Source organism: Zootoca vivipara, chromosome 2, assembly GCF_965207765.1.
Source record: "Zootoca vivipara chromosome 2, rZooViv2.hap1.1, whole genome shotgun sequence".
In the NCBI taxonomy this organism is placed as follows: domain Eukaryota; kingdom Metazoa; phylum Chordata; class Lepidosauria; order Squamata; family Lacertidae; genus Zootoca; species Zootoca vivipara.
The window spans coordinates 36909948-36929051 of record NC_142584.1 but is presented as its reverse complement, the minus strand read 5'-3'; the positions used below and the strand labels follow the sequence as shown (position 1 = coordinate 36929051).

General features: G+C 44.4%; 1 protein-coding gene across 1 annotated transcript in view; it reads right to left on the bottom strand.

Annotated features, from left to right (window-relative positions):
• Nucleotides 1-8502: 8502 nt before the first annotated feature.
• Nucleotides 8503-19104, bottom strand: part of LOC118079915 (heparan sulfate glucosamine 3-O-sulfotransferase 3B1-like) — a 34351-nt gene continuing 23749 nt past the window's right edge. Inside the window, exon 2 of the mRNA XM_035104665.3 lies at nucleotides 8503-11985. Within this exon, the coding sequence (XP_034960556.3) occupies nucleotides 11367-11985 (619 nt within the window). The 3' untranslated portion in view covers nucleotides 8503-11366. The remainder of the gene's footprint in view (nucleotides 11986-19104) is intronic.

The window sequence follows — 19104 nt, the reverse complement described above, 5'->3', positions numbered from 1 at the left end:
ACAGTTCTATGCATAGCTACTGAGAAGCATGTCTGTTTTCCCAAACAAGTGTGTACAGGATTGCAGCCTAAAGTTATTTTCATCACCATGCCCAACACACACTGACTCATGCACAAAGTCTGTTATCTCTAGTCTCCTCTCCTCCCTGCCCTTGACATTTTCTTATCAGGAGACAAAGAATCCTCTCTCGGCTGTGTATATTTTTAAAGTTTGCTTCTGTTGCAGGGCAATAGAATAAGGGACATCTGTTTGTTTGGGGATCATTGGTTTTCCCTTTCTGGTTTGGTTTGCATTTCACTCCCCCAACTTCACAATGCACACACAATGAGCTCCAATTTGTCACCTTCTAAGTACATTGCAAATATGTAACTTGTATTTGCCAGGATGTTATCTGGACAGATTTGATTCCCAGTTATTTATATGTTTATCTGCAGCTTCTAGTACAGGGGTCGCCAGCCTTTGGGGGGGGGTGCCCATGTACACATTTGAAAACTGAAGAAAGTGTTGTGGGCACCACACATCCCACAACCAAGCACACACTGCAACCTGTTGGCATCACCAGAATGCTCCTCTCAAACCTAATTTCAGTAGGGTGTGGAGACCAGTGAAGGTGTCTGCATTCACAAACTCAGTTTTGGAGCCCCTGTCCAGTATTTCAAACCTTTCTGCTTGGTGAAGTTCACAAGCTGTGTATCATTCTTGCTGACTTCAGCCTGAGCAGGCACACTGTAAGCTACCATGAACAGCTCCCAGTTGCCAAGAACCTGCATCTTTCTCTCCAACCAAGCACTGACCCAGCCCGACCTTGCTTTGCGTACAAGATCACAGCCTGGAGCAGCATAGCTGCAGGCTGGTCGGAAAACAGATGTCAGCTACAGACACCACTCATTGATACTTTGCTATTCCCATTTATTATTTATCCAATACTTGATCTCCGGGTCAATTGATGTTATGTTACGGTGAACTCTTCAGCCATGCTTTTTATAACAAAGGCTTCACTAAGAATAACTGTGCTGGGAACTGGAAAGCAGGCCTGTCAAAGGAATTTATTCTTCCGCACATGATAGACCTGGGGCCTGGCATCTTGCATTAAGCGGCAGTGAGCATTTTGAGGATATTTTCGATGAACTCTTGGTGAGAACGTATCCGGAGCAAGGGTATGCCTCCTGGGAAGAAAGACTCACCCCCAGAATTTCCTTTTCTCAAGATTTTTCCCCCTTTCCTGCTACTCCCCTGATCAAGTGCAGTATTTCATAATATCACAAAATGTATGCAGGTGTTTCCTCTGGTCTAGTGGTCCTGTGTCATCAACCTTATAGTGTAAGCCAGGGATGGTAAACATACTGCTTAAAAAATGTCGTATAAACACTGGCAACTGGGAAACAATGGCCTGCGAGCGCTCCAGTTGGAGAACAGCCTTTACCAAAGGTGTCATGGGCTTTGAAGAAACTCGATCTCAGGACACAAGGGAGAAACGTGCTAAGAGGAAGGCACGCTTGGCAAATTCACACCGTGATCAACTTCCACCTGGAAACCAATGTCCCCACTGGGGAAGGACGTGTGGATCCAAAAGTGGCCTCCGCAGTCACTTACAGACCCATTGTTACGTGTTTATGGAAGACAATCTTACTCGGCTACAAGTGGAAGAAGAAGAAGAAGAAGAAGAAGAAGAAGAAGAAGAAGAAGAAGAAGAAGAAGAAGAAGAAGAAGAAGAAGAAGAAGAAGAAGAAGAAGAAGAAGAAGAAGAAGAGCTTACAGGCAACGTGGTGAAATCCTGAAAGTTAGATTAGGTTTCTAGTCCTCATGTTTAAGAGATGTCTAAGCAGCATATATAGGGCTCGGAAGGCAAACAAGCCTGTGTGTGCTTTAAAAAATCTTGTTTCTCAGCTCATCTTGCCTGCTATTGAATATTTGGGGTAGTAAATACTAGCTCATATTGGTCTCCTCTGGTGGTTGAAAGACATAGTTGCCGGGAACTACATTATGAAAATGAAGGCTCAGAGTAAAAAGATTCATGGCTCGAGTGGCATCAACAGAGAAATGTTTCATGTTCATTAACTATGGTTTAATACCTACCACGTTCATCCAAATTATATGTGCATAAAAATGCAAATTACATACAGCCCTCTGGTTCATTATGCACTTGAAAATGGCCCACATTACCGAAGAAGCTGCTCACCTGGGATATAATGACACAAGATGTGGCAAAGCAGAGGCCTGATCCATGGAATAAAGGTTCAATTCCAAGTGTTTCCAGTAAAAAGGATCAGGTAGACGGTAATAGAAAAGGCTGCTAACTGATTGATACTTGGGATTAAAAACAAAGAAAAATAACTGATTTGTATATAGCAGAGTTAAAAGCTTGGAAGCTCTAGCTACCCAGCCCCAGCCCCCTACTCACTCCTTCACACATCACCAGCATTCCTTAAAAAGGTAAACAGAACACACAGAAGTCCCATTGGTAAAGAAAGAAAAAGGTTCTTTACTTACATATTTACAAGGTTGGTTTTGGATTCTAAGCATACATGGTGGAAGCCAGTTACATGACTGCTCACAACCGCCTCCTATTTTATGCTCAGTAGGCCAGACTGAGAGAGCGACTGGCTCAAGATCACCCAGCAAGTTTCTTTGCTGAAGTGGGAATTTAAACCCAAGACCTTCCCACCTCTGCTCTGACACTCTGACTGCCTTTGTGTCTTGGCTCTGAACGGAACTTGAAGATGCTGAACTTCCACATTGGAGATGCAGAACGGAAAACGGCAAGTATATCATTCTAAGTGGACATCTGTAGTTTCCCTGCACTAGCATCCTGTGCGTTCATGCAGATTAAACATCCATCGCAGCACTCAGCAGTAAAAATGCTACTTAAACGTGATATATGCAAGGATACCTCAGTACCTTAATAACCATGCTGTGCAACAGGTTTGCAGGCCAACGCTCTCTGCCAGGAATGTCACCAACTAACAAACTACCTGCAATTAAGCTTTTAGAAAGATCTGCCCTTAGGTGAGCTGCAGAGAAATATGGTTCATATGGAGATAATAGAGGTCTGTGACATGGAAATGGTACCAGCAGCAGCTCTGGCTGAAAATGATCTCCCCGTGGAGGTTTTGTCTAAGGGACTGCAGCTACTTCCTTGGGGGGGGGGGGAATCCAGGTTTGACCCTTGTGCATTGTTAGAAGTGCCGGCTTACTGTTTTAGCATTAATGTAGCACTCTTTCTCAGCCTAATAAAAATGTATTAATTATGTTCTGTATATTTTTATTATCTCGTTCACAGGCATTGCGTTCTTTGACAAATGTTGGGATTTCTCATTTACGGTACCCTCTTTTCTAGGGTTGCCAGGGTCAAAAGAGATACCTGTTAAGGAAAAGGAAATCCAGACATACAGCTGAGTAAGAGGACCTACTTCCAGGTCCTGGAAGCAGCTAAAGTGGGATGGAGTTCTGTATGAGCAGCTCTCAGTGAGGCCGTGTAGCAAAATCTTCCCCTTTGGCTGAGAAGGGCTTGTGTCAAACCACAGGAACAGAACTAAGCTTTGACGTCCATCATTCAGCTGTAGTGCAGAATTACCTTTGGCTATTTTATATATAAAAAAATGATTTGATTTGCTTTCATGCCAGAAAGATATATTAAAAATAATTCACCACCAGATTAATGAGGGGAGGGAAAATCATTAGAAATCAAAAAATGAGATAATTCTGCTGTAGACATGACTGATGGCAGTAAATAAATCATATTTGGCTGACATGACTTAATTAGTTGAAAATATAGTGCTTTTTTAAAGTTGCTTAGGTTAAGCTTTTAAGCTTTTGACACATAAATTCTGAGCTAAGTATCTCAAATGCCAAAGCAGGCAGCTATAGCTCTTCACTCACGTCATTTGAAAAACACACATATAATTCTGAAATTTGATTTAATTTTTTTTTATAGACAGCAGGGTGCTTTTCATATTTTTAAGGGGGGTTTTCAAAGGGCACTGCAGCTCAGACATCCTAGGGATTGGGCTTTCATCCCCATAATAAGCTTGTTTACCACTCCAGCCAGTGGCACATGTCTTAATAATGGACCCACACATTACATGCTCATTTTCTAAGTGTTACATTTTACAAGCACAAGTGAGTCTGTCTTTTTGTCATACTCTAACACGACCAAGATATGGAACTAAAGTAGGCCATTTCAAGGAGAGTGGGAGAACGTGCACACTGAATTCTCCCTTGGCCCTTTTGTGTTCTCTGGGGCTAAGTAAACTGATGGCAATTGGCAAGACTTTTAGAGTAGGGGAAAAGCTGTTCTGCTCCAAGAAATCAGACTAATCAGTGTCAGATACAGATGGTGTCAGAAATGTAATCTTTTCCTAAGTCTTGAAGGATGCCAATGGACATAGCCTCTCCTGGTACCCACAGTTGTCCACATCTGCCACGGTGTTACATCTGCAAAGGCATTGTCTGCTACATGCCACTGATGCACCAAATGTCATTCTTCTTGCTTATCATGCTGTATGGCGCTCAAAAGCGTGCAATCATATTTTATTGTTAATTTAATTAATTTTATTGCAAACTGCTTCAGGGCTCTTACTGGGAATTGGTTTAGGAATGCAAGAAATAAATTCATTGCCCTGTTAAAAATAAATGCCACTCCCCTTAGAAGCAGTGACATTTGAGGGGATTTACTTTTTCCAACAACATTTGTATTAATTTATGTAACAGGATTTGTATCCTGCTTCATCATCAAAGCCTCTCAGTGTTTTACATAGAATATAAAATATGTGTTAAAATTACTGATAAAAATCAGGTTTATCTATATAAGGTAGGTAAAGGTAAACGGTAAAGGACCCATGGACAATTAAGTCCCGTCAAAGTCAACTATGGGGTTGAGGTGCGCTCATCTTGCTTTCAGGCTGAGGGAGCTGGCATTTGTCCACAGACAGCTTTCCAAGTCATGTGGCCAGCATGACTAAACCTCTTTTGGCCCAACGGGACACCGTGACGGAAACCAAAGTGCACAGAAATGCAGTTTACCTTCCCACTGCAGAAGTGCCTATTTATCTACTTGCACTGGCGTGCTTTCGAATTGCTAGATTGGCAGGAGCTGGGACAGAGCAATGGGCGCTCACCCCGTCGCGGGGATTCGAACTGCCGACCTCCTGATTGGCAAACTCAAGAGGCTCAGTGGTTTAGATATATATGAAATTATAGATATATAATAAAATACAATTATGTAGTAAAATACATGTCAAATTTACTTGTCTGGGGAGGCTTGCTTTTGCAAAAAAGTTTTAACAGGCACTGAGAACAATGCAGTGAAGGTGACTGCTTAATATCAACAGGTTGGAAGTTCTTGAGTGGAGGCGGCCGCCACACTGAAGGGATCGGCTACCACCTCACATCTGTCCCCAGGCAACGCAGCCAGTTTTAGCACAAGGCATGCAAGCTCCGCCCCCAGTCATTCTCACACTTCTTATTGGTGAGCAAGGCAGCCGAGGAGCCTCCCTGGCTGGCAGGAGCTGCTTCCTTTGAAATCCGGGACATTTCCGGGATATTTTACGATCCGGGCTGCCAGCGGGAAACGGATTGCAATAAGGGGGTTTCCCGCAAAAATTGGGAGGGTTGACAGCTATGTATTAATGTGCTACCAATCCCCAACCACCGTTTATATCTGTCTTCAGTGGGTGCGATCACGTAGGGATGGCCTGGATTGTGGCATACAATGAGAATCAACCGCAATAACAAGACTTTGTGAATGCCACTCCACTGTTTTCTTCTGCCTGAATGGAAGGCTCAGGTCTCCCAGTTAGCTAAGGGTTTATGGTGACACCTTTCTGCCTGCAAATCATTTTCTAGTACAACCCATGCTGGACCATTTCTCCTCTACTTCAGCATCTCAGGGCAAATGACTAGTTCTTCTAACACAATTGGAGACTTAGGGCTGAACTACGCCTGGTCTCAGTTTGTAAGCCTGAGTCTACAGTGGAGAGGGAGGGGAAGCCTGTTACACTTACGCACTTTCTCCCAGCCACATGTAGAAGTCTAGACGCAGCTGCGGCTTCTTACCTAGAGGAACCTGGTAGGCTACAGCAGGACACAGGCTGTCAGACTAGATGGATCCGAAGCAAATCTCTTCAGCGAGGAAAATAGACTATTAACCTGCTTGTGACTTCCTGCATTAATTTGCAAACCTAATAGTAAAGGTAAAGGGACCCCCTGACCATTAGGTCCAGTCGTGAAAGACTCTGGGGTTGCGGTGCTCATCTCGCATTATTGGCCAAGGGAGCCGGCGTATAGCTTCCAGGTCATGTGGCCAGCATGACAAAGCCACTTCTGGCAAACCAGAGCAGCACATGGAAACGCCGTTTACCTTCCCGCTATAGTGGTTCCTATTTATCTACTTGCATTTTGATGTACTTTCGAACTGCTAGGTTGGTAGGAGCTGAGACCAAGCAACGGGAGCTCACCCCATCACAGGGATTCGAACCGCCGACCTTCTGATCAGCAAGCCCTAGGCTCAGTGGTTGAACCCACAGCGCCACCTGGGTTCTTCTTTTTTTATTGCTGGGAGTGGGAGAGAGATAAATGTACCCATGCCAAAAGTACATGTGGGTCAGTTGCTGCAGACTATTTTGGATTTGTCTGGAGTGCTCCATTCCCCCACATGCACACACCCAGATAGGCAGAAGCTTCTTTTCTTTCCCTTCTTCCTTAAAAAAGTGTAGCATAAAGGGATCTTTCACTATCCTCCTCCAGAAAAAATATGAAAACAAGGCTGCTTTTTCAAGAAATGGGGTCTGCATTACAAACACCTGTATTTTCCTAATCATTAAGCAATTGGTCTCCTAATTTATTATGGGAGGAGAGGGACTGATCTCTTAATATGTTGTAAAATAGGAAGCATTTGTTTTGGTCCCAGCAAAATCACCAATCAGGGATGAGAGCAGCCTTGAAGCAGAGACTATATTTCAAGGTGGGTTTGGGAAACTTGTAGGCCATGAAAAATAAACATCTATTCATGGCTTTAAAATAGTGGAGTTAGCTTTGAGCTTTCTATCTGGAAAGCAGTTCAGGTCTGTCTCAACCCTTCTTCTCTCTTTACTAACATTTTGGTGGCTGCCAGGTCTCTGGCCAGGGGTGCTTCCACATGGGTACTTATCGTAAGGTTGTTGTTCCTCCTCCTGCATGCAGTGTGTTTTTGTTTTTTGCAGAGTTCACATCAGCATCGGCATCAAAATGCCAGTTTACACTTTCTAGAGAAAATCTGGTTGATGTTTTTTAATTCAAAAACTTGTTGCTAACAACCTGTTTGCAATACCTCAAGGAACTGTTGGCCAATGAAATCTCTATCAAGAATCACCTTAAAATGGAGCTATCCTGTTATTTTTCAGAGGCACAAAATGTTTGGGAAGCTGTTGAGACCTTGCATCACCAAAATAGAGGACATGCACTCTCTCGGTGCTGTGCTACCGAGATCAGAGGGTTCAGAATGAATGAATAATTGAGGGGTTCATTCCCTCTGGGATAATCCATCTCTGTGCCAGCAGTTAGCAGAACCATTCCCCTTCTCTTTCCTGAATACTCCTTTTTCTCTTTCCCTCTTTCTCTCTGCCCAGTACATCCACAAGAGAAGGATAGCCCACTCCTGCAAGAGATTGCTTATATAGGGCTTCTGAAATTGGGCTGAGGGGCGGAATTTGTTTACCACCAACTCACACCATCCAGAGGACTTCTTCCAAACATCCCTGTGTAGAATATTGCTTTCTGTGGAATAATAATTCCAAAAGTAGACCTGAGAGCAATCCCTTGATCACTCATGCTTGAGGGGGGTTAGGATATAGCAGAGGCGTCCAGCCAGGGGGGCTCCACCACCAGGGAGGCTCCTACTGAAGAATGTGCAACAAAGAGAACACAGATGCTATTGGTGTTCCCGTTGCCAGCTGCCAGCGTAAGTTCCCAAAGCAAGGCATCATGGGGATGGAGCAGAGCTGACCATTGAGCTGCTCAATCCAAAGCTGCTCCGTTCCCCTCGGAGAGGCCTGATGAGAGCCCTTCAGTAAATAATAATGGGGGACACTTTCCATGAAAAATGGTATGGCTTTATTTCATCTGTACCTCAGAGAGAATCCATCTTCAACACAGAACATTATGGAGAGCTCTCCTGAGGACATCTGCATCTTTATACTGTATATTTAAATTGTTTTATTTTACATGCGGCACTTTAAGGAGCAAGGCAATGTGTAACGATACTGATAATAATATGTATAACCGCTCTGTATTTCACTGTTGAGATTTGTACCGGGGGGGGGGGCATAATGATATAAAAACTGAAATAATACATATTTTAAAAAACCAGTAGTGGAGGATATGCCCTTTGCCCTCACCAGTTACTGCACTAGTCTATCCACCACTCTACTCCCCTGGCCCCAATTTGGATTCCTCTGATAGCCAAACCTTTTGTTTTGATTTCTGTTTACTCACACGTTGAAAAGGAAAATGAGGTGGTCTCCATGGTTTGGTAAAATATATTTTATTTCTTCATACAAAGAAATAGTATGAATCAAAATTTCATTTTCCTAGAAACCTCTGTGTAAAATTAATTTGTGTTGTACATACCACAAAATACTCAATTTACAGTTTTTGCTTGCCGTTTTGCTTTCCTTTACAAGTAGACTAGTCTAAGATGTATCATGTTACAGCAAACACACACACAAAAATATTGCTAATATCTGGACATACTGCTGAATGGAACTCAGCCATAAATTAATGTTACCATGTGGGGGGAAACAAGTCCAACCACACCTCTGAGTTTCGACTGTGTACCCTCTCGTGAACATTAAAAAGTTAGCGTATGGAAGCTAGCTTGAACAGTTTCAAATGCCATATGGTGCAAGGCCCACCATGGTTACCATGATATGTAGGTAAGGTCTTTTAAATTAACTGGTTTCATAATATTTATGCCATATAGTCTGCTCAGCCAGGATTGGAATTTTGTTCAAGATACTGAACGGTGAAGTAGTGGCAGAGTTATCACTCAACTTATTTCATAAAACCATTTGGAACAGGTTCTGTGGATACAACACCTACTTTGCCAATGTGATTTGTGCAATGGAGAGGAAGGCATCAGACTACAAAGGTACTCAGAGGAGAAGAAGAAAGTCCAAGCACTGAGTTCTGCAGTCCAACTAAGAAAAAGGTTTGGAAATGGAAAACGAAGGAGATATAAAAGAAAAACGCAGTACAATTTCCTGGAGCAAGGGAAGCTGCATGGCTTGACAACATGGTTATCGCATAAGCATGTCACAGATTCTATTGAGAATCCAGAAAGAATAGACTAAGGGTGCATGTGTTGCATCTCACTTTAGTAGGAAGAAGGTGGGTTCAAGCAACTTTTTCTATAGTAGCATTCCTCCAGGTGTTTCTGAAGTCCCACTCGCATCAGCCTCAGCCAACATGGGACTGTGGGAGTTGTGGTTTCAGCAACATCTGGAGGACACCATGCTGACCAACCCTGGTGTAAAGGATGGAGTGAGGTCTATAGCAAGGTCCAGCTTTCATGTCTTCTGTAGTGCTCAGCATGTAAATCAGGAAGGGGAACCTCTGGTACTCCAGATGTTTTTGGAATCCCGGTCATCCCCCCAGCCAAGGTGCCCAATGGTCAGGGATGATGAGAGTTGCCATCCAACAAAATCTGGAGGGGGCAAGGTTGGGGAAGCCTGTTCTAGAGTGCTGCTTCACCAGCAGGTGAGAGAGTAAGCATCATAGGTCCAAAGATGGCCAACACAGAGGCTGAATGTTCATAGGAATGTCTACATCCTTAGAATAATGTGTAGGTGCTCGTGCGCACACAAATTGTATACAGCCATCTGAGGAATCCCACATTCCATATGCAGTTACTTTTCAGAATAAATCTGACAGTCATGCCCATTGTTCAGTGTGTGTCCAATGTGGGACACTTCGAGAATGTGTTGAGAACTGAAACACACACAAAGGGGGGGGGGGAGAGAGCGCAACTGAACAGAGGTTTTAATACAAGATGGTAGCTCACTCACCGCAACATTAGTCAGACATGCCCAACCTTCAAGTTGCCATGAAGTACCTACATTGGGAGCAATTTTCCTGGAGGTCCAATTAAAATGTGTCGAGATGTTACATTCAGTTCACCTTAGCATAATGTGATTGAGGGCAGGGGCAGGAATAGGCTGTTTGCTAGTCTTGGGAGGTTGTGGAATTCTTTGGCAAGGTTCAGACTGTCTATGGTCCCTGCATGTTGATTTCCAACCCCTCTCTCAAGGGTTTAATGAAGTGCATACTTCCCCCCACATCCCACTTGACTCCATATGAAAGTCCAAAACTTTCAGCTCAGCACCAGCGGAAGGGGGGGATTTAATTAACTCTCTTAGAAAAAGAAGACTTCATGCAGGGTGATGAGGCATGTAACTCTGCATGTTCTAATCTGAGAGCATCCTGTCTGCAGGGCTATCAGCAATCAGGCCTATCATTCAGTTATACATAGCAGGGAGTGGTTCGCTATACAAGTTCAGACTGCATGGTCTTCTTCTGCAAGACCAGCTTTAAAAAAAAAGAAAAGAAGAAGCACCCCATATGAATTGTGCCCGAAGGAAGCATTTCACATTTTCAGCAGGAACAAGTTAAAGCTGGACCAAATATGCATAGTTGTCAGTCCAGGAAATCTGCTTAAAGGTCAAGAAAGCAGAAGGAAAAACTGTAGAACATTCAGTAACTACTGTAGCAAAGCTTTCTACAAGGAGAGAGAGTTGTACACAGCACGGAAAACATATCTGAGAAACAGGCAGCAGCAGCAGCCATAGGGCTGGAGAGAATCTCCTTCTGCACTCGTGCCACGCCCACCTGTAATGGCTTAAGCTAGGCCTAAATGCTTTGAGTTCCACGAAATTTCATAGCCAACCAAAAACTCAGTTGCAAGTTGGAAGAGGGAAGGCAAAATATGCTAGCTGGAGGGCCATTCACAAAAGTGTTTCAAAATGCCTAGTACCCGTATTGGAAAATAAAATTGTGCTTTTTAAAATTCTTTCTCCCTTACCAACCAACCTTTCTTTTATATTAATTTTTCTCATAGAAGATACTTGGAAGCACTTTCCAGCACAAACTGAACCAGGCTACAAAAAAGAGAGAGCGCATAGTAAGGATTCAGCACTGTGGAATGTTAAAAACACAGCTATGGGCTGCTACAGTGTGGTTAGGCAGCTTAGTGAATTAATTGCTTAAGAATTAAAAATAAATTATTATAAAATAGATTTCTGTACATTTTACATATAGACCTATCTACATATATAAGGGGGATAGCAAGCTGAAATGATGGGATTAACTCTGGCAAGAACGTCTGCAATAAACCATCAATCCCAGCCAAAGTCATGTCCAGTCATCTGGTAGAACTTCATGTTGAAGGGCCTGTAGAATTCCCGCAGCCTCTGGACCACTTCCTGGTCTATGTTGGGGTGGGTCCGCCCCTTGGTTTTGCCCAAGCAGTGGGGCTTGCTGCTGCCTTCAGCCTTTTTCAGGCATGGGAAACCCTTGGTTTTGTTGAAGTAGAAGTGTTTGTCCGTGATGATCCTCTTGAGGCCCAGAAAGTCCTGGACTCGGCCTAACTCACCAGCTGGATCACTGATTAGCCTCTCCCCACTGACAAAGAGGATCTGCCCAATGGGGAAGTACAGGAGCCAGTTTTCCAGGTGCTTGGCGTAAATGCCAATCTGGATGGCACTCCAGGAGGTATCAATGAGGCCCGTAGTCCTGTTTTTGAAGGTCAGGCTCTCAAAGGTGGGGATGTCAGGCTTCTTGGACAGAGTTTGTGTGTAGTCAGAAATGGCTCTGGTGACCGGGTCTCTCACCACCACAATGAGCTTGGTGCCCTTCGACATGGCAGAGATGCGAGCCGGGGCTTCCTTGGTGACAAAGTAGCTGGGAGTTTTCTCCATGGTGATCTGTCCATCGAGAGTTCTTGGCATCAACTCCCTGCCAAAGAAAAGAGAGAGGAAGGGAAAAGAAAGGGCACAGAGTGGTTAAAAACACCAGTGGGCATTAATTACAGCACTCTTTTACAGTTCTTGGTACTGACAATACCCAGCAAGATTACTTACTCAGCCAAGGAACAACAGAGCACCATTTCAGAGTTAAGTACATCATGAATCAAAAGGCCAAGATGTACCCAAAGGTCTCTTCTGTAATGGCATTATTTCAATTTTTGAATCACTTCGCATGAGGTATCCGAAGCACTCCTACTTCAGGAGGTTTTTCAGGAAGTTTTATTATGAGCTGTGCCACATATAACCTGCTTAAATTTTGGTGCCCCCCACATTTCAACTCTAGTTAGAATTCTTACCTTGGTTAGAATGAACCAAGAGTTCCACCTTCATGAATAACAAATCAGTTTGTTCTAAAATGTCCACCCATCCAAGGGCAAGGCAGTGATTGATTTTAGGGGAGGCAGGCTTTACGTTGGGGAGGCAGAACCAAGTTATCTGCCATGCAATTGGTCAGTTAAGTATTTTTATTTATTTACTTGATCTGGGGGGGCAACCTGCCCCCATGCATCATCCCCTAGCTACGCCCATGCATGTTTCTCCTTGTATGCATGAGAAGAGATGAGGAGGGGAACAGAGTTTATGTCTGAGGCTCAACACAGCTTATTTCACTATATGACTTCAAATGTGATTCAGGTGATCAACTGAATGAATTCAAAGGAAGCCGGTTCAAAAAAAACAAACCTTTGACCATCACCGATATTTTCTAAATTGGGGGCATGGTCACAGAAGTGCAAGAAAGAAAGTCTCTTCAGGAGATGCAAGCATCCCACACACCCCTTTCCATGCATACTGCTTCAGGCAGCAATAGAGCCCTACCTCTTAGAACCATCTCAAACAAAGGAACTCTTAGGAGCTAGAGAACTCCTTTCATAAAGATTTTCTCCACAAGGCGCCTGGCGCTAGGGTGAAGCAATTTACCGTGCAGATAGACTGGCCCGCTTTGCCTGTTAGCCACTTAAGATTTTATTACATTAGTGTTCTTGCACAAGACAGCTTTAATCTCCTCAACTCCTCCCTCACCCCCCAAAAAGGCTTAAACGCAGGATGCTGAAATAGTCATTTAGCAACATTCCTGGAGGAAAAAACACCTCAGCCCTCTAATGAGAAAAACAGTTTGGAGACAGATACATTTACAAAGTCAGTTGACAGGTGGCCACGTGGTAATCCAATAGCTGAAAGCCTAATGCCTTTTGTGGCAGGTTTTTGTCCGCACAGAGGGATTCTCCACTAATCTGTTGACACTTCCCAATAAAGAAAATTGAGAGGGGGGGGGCTCTTGTTAGTGATGTGGCAGAAGGGGGGGAGGGGAAGTATTTTACATGCTGTTGCTGTCTTGGGGTTACAACAACAAGCTGACAGGTACAAACAACCAGGCTCTTGAGCTTTTATTGCAAGGCCAGAAGCTACAACAACAACAAAAGTGCCAGGTAACAGCACAGCTGAGATGATCCAGGTTGGAACACTCTTTTTCACAGAAGAACCAAGATGTATAGGAATATATCAAGAGTAAAGAGCAGGCTCTAATTTGTATCAAAGGAAAGGTGGCAGGATCTCCACAGCAAGCAACTGGAGGGTTAAATAAAATGTTTTTCAGCTGGAGACACTGGAAATAAAGTCGTTTTCCAGCACTGGTTGCTAGCAGTTTTGCAGATACTTCACAACTGCATCAATTGGGATAAAGATGAGGAAATTTGAGCTATTCCAATAATGGGGAAAGGATGTGCTTAAGGGGCAAATTGCACAGGAGTAGCAGCAGAGATGGAAGGGCTATTGAGAGCCTGATAAGAACAAGTGGGTAGTTCTGGAAACCAACTGTGCAATCCCCTGTTGATGTAGGGAATCTACTGCCATGGCACCCCTGACATGGCTTACAAGGTGGGGAATAATGCAGAAGTGGCTTTCGACTAGATTCAATCACCTCATGCTTTAGCCTGGCGCCTTCAGAGGCAAGCATCATATACTGGAATTTAGATTGCCAGGTCATCCTCTCACTTGCAGACCACCGTAAGCTTTGAGAGCCTCTTGCTTTTTTAGAAATGGCAGGAAATTCCTGACTCAATTTAATAAGCAGAAAGCAGATTGATAGAACATCAGCTCGTTGCTGGCTTCATAGACATCAGCTCGTTGCTGGCTTTCAATCTTCTTGCCAGAAAGCGGCAGGTCTATATGTACCTTCGAGACTCAAATAAGGCTGCTGCTAGAAGGTCATCTGTAGGCAAGTTTATTTACAGAGAGAGGTAACAGCTCCTAACCAACACAGAATGGGAGCTATTTCCCACCATAGGTATATCAGCACTATAGGTGCACCAGGCATTGCCGTAGTAAATACAAATTAGATGATGGCAGCCACATGGCTATGAACCTTTCACACATTACAGTTGTATATCCCTCCTTCCTTCTAGGAGCTGAGCTAAGTACAAGGAGTTCCCCGGTAGCCCCTCACCCAAACACTGACCATACACAGAGCAGTCCACAGCTATCCTTTTCTTCGATTCATGGCATGTAGGATTTCACTTCCAACCATGTTCCTGAAGAGAAGGCTGTCTTATTAATATAACTGTTTGGGGCAATAGGTAGAATTAAGCGGTAAATATTCTGCATGATTGAATGACATGGTGGAGATTATTAACGCAAAGGAATATTAGAAGAGTTTGGATTTGATATCCCGCTTTATCACTACCCTAAGGAGTCTCAAAAGGGATGCGGGTGGTGCTGTGGGTTAAACCACAGAGCCTAGGTCTTGGCGATCAGAAGGTCGGCGGTTCGAATCCCCACGACGGGGTGAGCTCCCGTTGCTCGGTCCCTGCTCCTGCCAACCTAGCAGTTCGAAAGCACATCAAAGTACAAGTAGATAAATAGGTATCCAGCGGGAAGGTAAACGGTGCACTGCTCTGGTTCACCAGCAGCGGCTTAGTCATGCTGGCCACATGACCCAGAAGCTGCATGGCGGCTACTTCGGCCAATAAAGCGAGATGAGCTCCACAACCCCAGAGTAATTCGTGACGACCTAATGGTCAGGAATCCCTTTACTTTTACCTAAGGGGTCTCAAAGCGGCTAACAATCTCCTTTCCCTTCCTCCCCCACAACAAACACTCTGTGAGGTGAGTGAGGCTGAGAGACTTCAGAGAAGTGTGACTAGCCCAAGGTCACCCAGCAGCTGCATGTGGAGGAGCAGGGAATCGAACCCGGTTCACCAGATTACAAGTCCACCGCTCTTAACCACTACACCACACTGGTGTATACTCTTTATGCAGGGTATTTGTATGTTTCAGAAAAACCAGGACACTCCTAATTGTCAGCATCATCCAAGACACACCAGTACTGCTGCAGTTTACAAGAACTGCCCTTGTTTCTCCACTTGCCCAAGAGACAAGAGCACATCTGAACTCCTTTTGTCCCAGTCAGCGCCCCTTCCATTGTCTGAAGGATCCCCTCAGTACCACTTTAATGGCTACAAGGTGTTATGCCTGCTGGTGGGAAAAGGTGGTGGTGGGAAGGAGTGGAAAATAAGTGCAGATGACTGGATAGTGGTTAGATTAAAAGCTCACTGCTGTTTACGGAGCCGTTCCTTTAGACACTCTCTCATCATTATCAGGGATTCATTTCACATGGCTTGGCCAGAGGGGTAGTCAAGTAATCTGCAGCCATTTCCTGCATAGGCTTTTTTCGGGTCATGTTAAGGGAAGAGGAGGAGGAGAAAAGTTTCTTGGAAATGAAATGACTCAAAACAGACAGAGCCAATTTGGGGGGTGGGGGAGGTAGAGATAAAAAACAGTGGTCAAGGAATTTCCGCACAAAAGGCGCTTTTCAATGTGCTAATTCCCACCCACCCCTTTTCTTCATTACTTAGTCCTGCAACTACAGTTGCTATTCCACCAGCATCCAGGATGTATATTTCCGATTCGACTATCAAACCTTTATTAGGCATTTTACAAATAGAACCGCAAGAAAAAGAGTCACATACAAAAGTATTTAAAATGCATACAAGGAGGCAACAGTAAACTGCATACACTAATTGTATGTATGTATAATCTGAGATTTCTTCCTATTAAACTACTCCTTGAGACACTGCTGCCAAGAACTCAGCTACTCCCGCAGTCACCTGATGGTCAATGTCAGACAGGCAGAACCCAACATTTCCACCATGCTGCGGTGTCAGAGCACACAGAAGGGGGGACAACACACATTCACGCAGCATGCTGTCTGGTTAAAGACAACCTAAGGATTGAAATCAAACAGCTAGAAAAAAGCTCTCCGTTTGCACAAGCTTTACTCCTAACTCAAAAAAAAATGACATTTTCCTCTTCGTAAATGTCTACGTTCCCCCTACTAAAAGCAATATCTCCAGTGAGAATTGGTGACAATTAACTCTTTATATCGAAAATCTGATTGATAAATATCCAAACGCCTCACTAATAATAGTAGGTGATTTCAATGCTAGGGTGGGAACCAACAATGAGCAACTATGTAGTAAATTAAATTGGAACATTGTATGTCTCCATCTGTACAACACAACCAGGCCTGTGCTCTAGGAGAGAAATGCAAGCGCGTCTCATCCACCATTCCTTGCTTGCTCCATTTTCTTGCGCAAAGTCCACAGGACGAGGCACCAATAATTATACGCATAGTTTACGGGAGTTTCGAGTGGCCTCTTTAATGTTTTCAGTTGGCAGAGGCATCCAATAAGGACACTGGCTCCATCGGACCAAATGGGTTGTGCTTTCATTAATCCCTTTGCTCACTGAAGTTGCATTATTCATAAGCTTCTCTCTCTCTTGGTTCAAGAGCTGAGAACCACCCCCCCCCCAAAAAAAAAACCCCAGCCATCAGCAGTTTTTTAACAGCCCCCTAAGGAAGCAAGCCACAGGTCATTTAAAAAGAAAAGGAGGAGGGATCACTTCTACATATTTTGGTAGCCTATGCTGCACTCCCACATTTTGGATCCAACATTTGATGCACTGGATCTGCAGGACTCCTTGGAATAATGCTCACTTATCTGTGTAGGCAAGAGCTTCTTGCTGCATTGCGATATCCACCCATGCTTGTTCACCCACCTATGGTTGCTCACCTATCCAGGCCAGGGAGTAACCTTTCAACTCCTCACCCTGCCTGCTGCATTTTGGGGGGGGGGGCAGACAGGGGGGAGAGAGAGGTAGGAAAGGAGGAGGAGACCAAACACTATTCTTCCTACATGGACTGCCAGCACAGACAAGGGCTTTTCGGCAGCAATCATGGTTGAGTGAATACATTTAAATTCAATAAGATCTGCTTCAAAGAAGTTAAGACTAACATAGAAGCTTTTCAAGTGGCAAGAAAGGAATGTAAAATAAGAAGCGGCTCCATAAAGCAAGAGGAGTTTGGACAGCGTGATTAATTAGACCCTGTTTCCATGTAGCCAAATTGGTTTAATCGCTCCGGTTATGGATTTAGCTCTCCTACAAGAACAGACTTAACAGGCGTTCGATTGAGAAGTGCAGAAGATTCAGACCTGGGGGGAAAGATATTTATCCTGCCCTTGAAGAGAAGATGTGTCTTCTAGAGATTTCAAAAGGCCATATAAAGTTTAGCCACTAAGCAGGAAGAGGGGATGTGGATTGTACCAAACCCATACACTTTATTATTTTTGAATGCATATGTCTAGAACTGATCTATTTTAACAAAGATGCTTTGGGGGTTGTGGAGGGAAAAAAATATTTTCCAAGTTCTTTGCCAGGGCACATGAAGCTACTCTCTCAATTTTGCTCACTCACTGCCAGGATATAAGTCCCACCATAACTATTAGAGATTTGTGGTGATAAATATTTTAGTCTGTTGAATATCCCAGCTACAGACTAAAACACCCAGGACTATGCAGCAGGGGAGAAGAGAAACATTTTAAATGGCCAATAAAAAGAAGGCACTCATCTTTGTAAAATAGAGCATTAAGAAAAGAGAAAGGCCACAACTAAGAAGCTCTCATTTCTTTCCGGAATGCTGGGCTTAGGACCTGGACAACCAGGGTTCAAATCTCCACTCTGCCATGAAACCCATCGGGTGACTTTGAGAGACACTGTCTCTCGGCCTAACCTAACTCACAGGGTGGCAATGGTATACAGTGGTACCTCGCAAGACGAAATTAATTCGTTCTACGAGTCGTTTCGTATTGCGAAAATTTCGTCTTGCGAAGCGTGGTTTCCCATAGGAATGCATTGAAATTTAATTAATGCGTTCCTATGGGCAAAAAGCGCAAAAAAGAGGCGCCGACTCACCTGCCTCGGCCGGAAGTCTCCTCCCGCCGCAGCCTCCGCTCCTTCAGGCGCCGCCACAGTTGCCGGCAAGGGCCACCTGGCGAGCCCCGCTGCTGCTCCTGCCAGATCCCTCCAGCCCGCCGGGGAGGAGCCGCGGAGGCCGCAATGGCCACCGAGGAGGGCAAGGCCAGAGCCACGGAGGCCGTCATGAGCGCCGCGCTGCCGCAGGAGGCAGAAGCGGCGGCCGTGGACGTCACCCCCGGCCGCAATGGCGGAGTCCTAAAGGTAAGCGGCGACGGCGGCTTCCCTTCCCGTCACGAGGCTGCTTCATCTTGCGAAGCATGGCCATAGATGACTTCGTTTTGAGAGTCTTCAAAAAAATCGCAAAACGATTCCGTTTTGCGATTTTTTTGTTGCGCAAGGTGTTCATCTTGTGGGGTACCACTGTAATGGAGAGGGGGAGGTGTGTGTGTGGCATCTTGAGCTCTTTGGAGAAAAGGTGGTGTATAAAAGTAACATTAGCAATAAATAAATAAATAAGATTGGGGCTCACAATGGTATCAGGTCAGTTATGTACAATACCATTTGTCCCTGAAGAAGTTTCCAACCACAGTCCATCCCAGAACTTCCTGCTGAAATCCCAGAACTGTTTATAACACACATGCTCTTGTTTATCATTGTCCTGCCGTTGTCGCACTACAAGTCCCTCCAGACAGCAATAATGTGGTAGCATTGGGACAGCATCCCAAAACTGTTTCCAAATCGCTATTCACTAAAATCGGTAGAAAATGTAAGAAATCACTACAGTACCAGGTTTTAG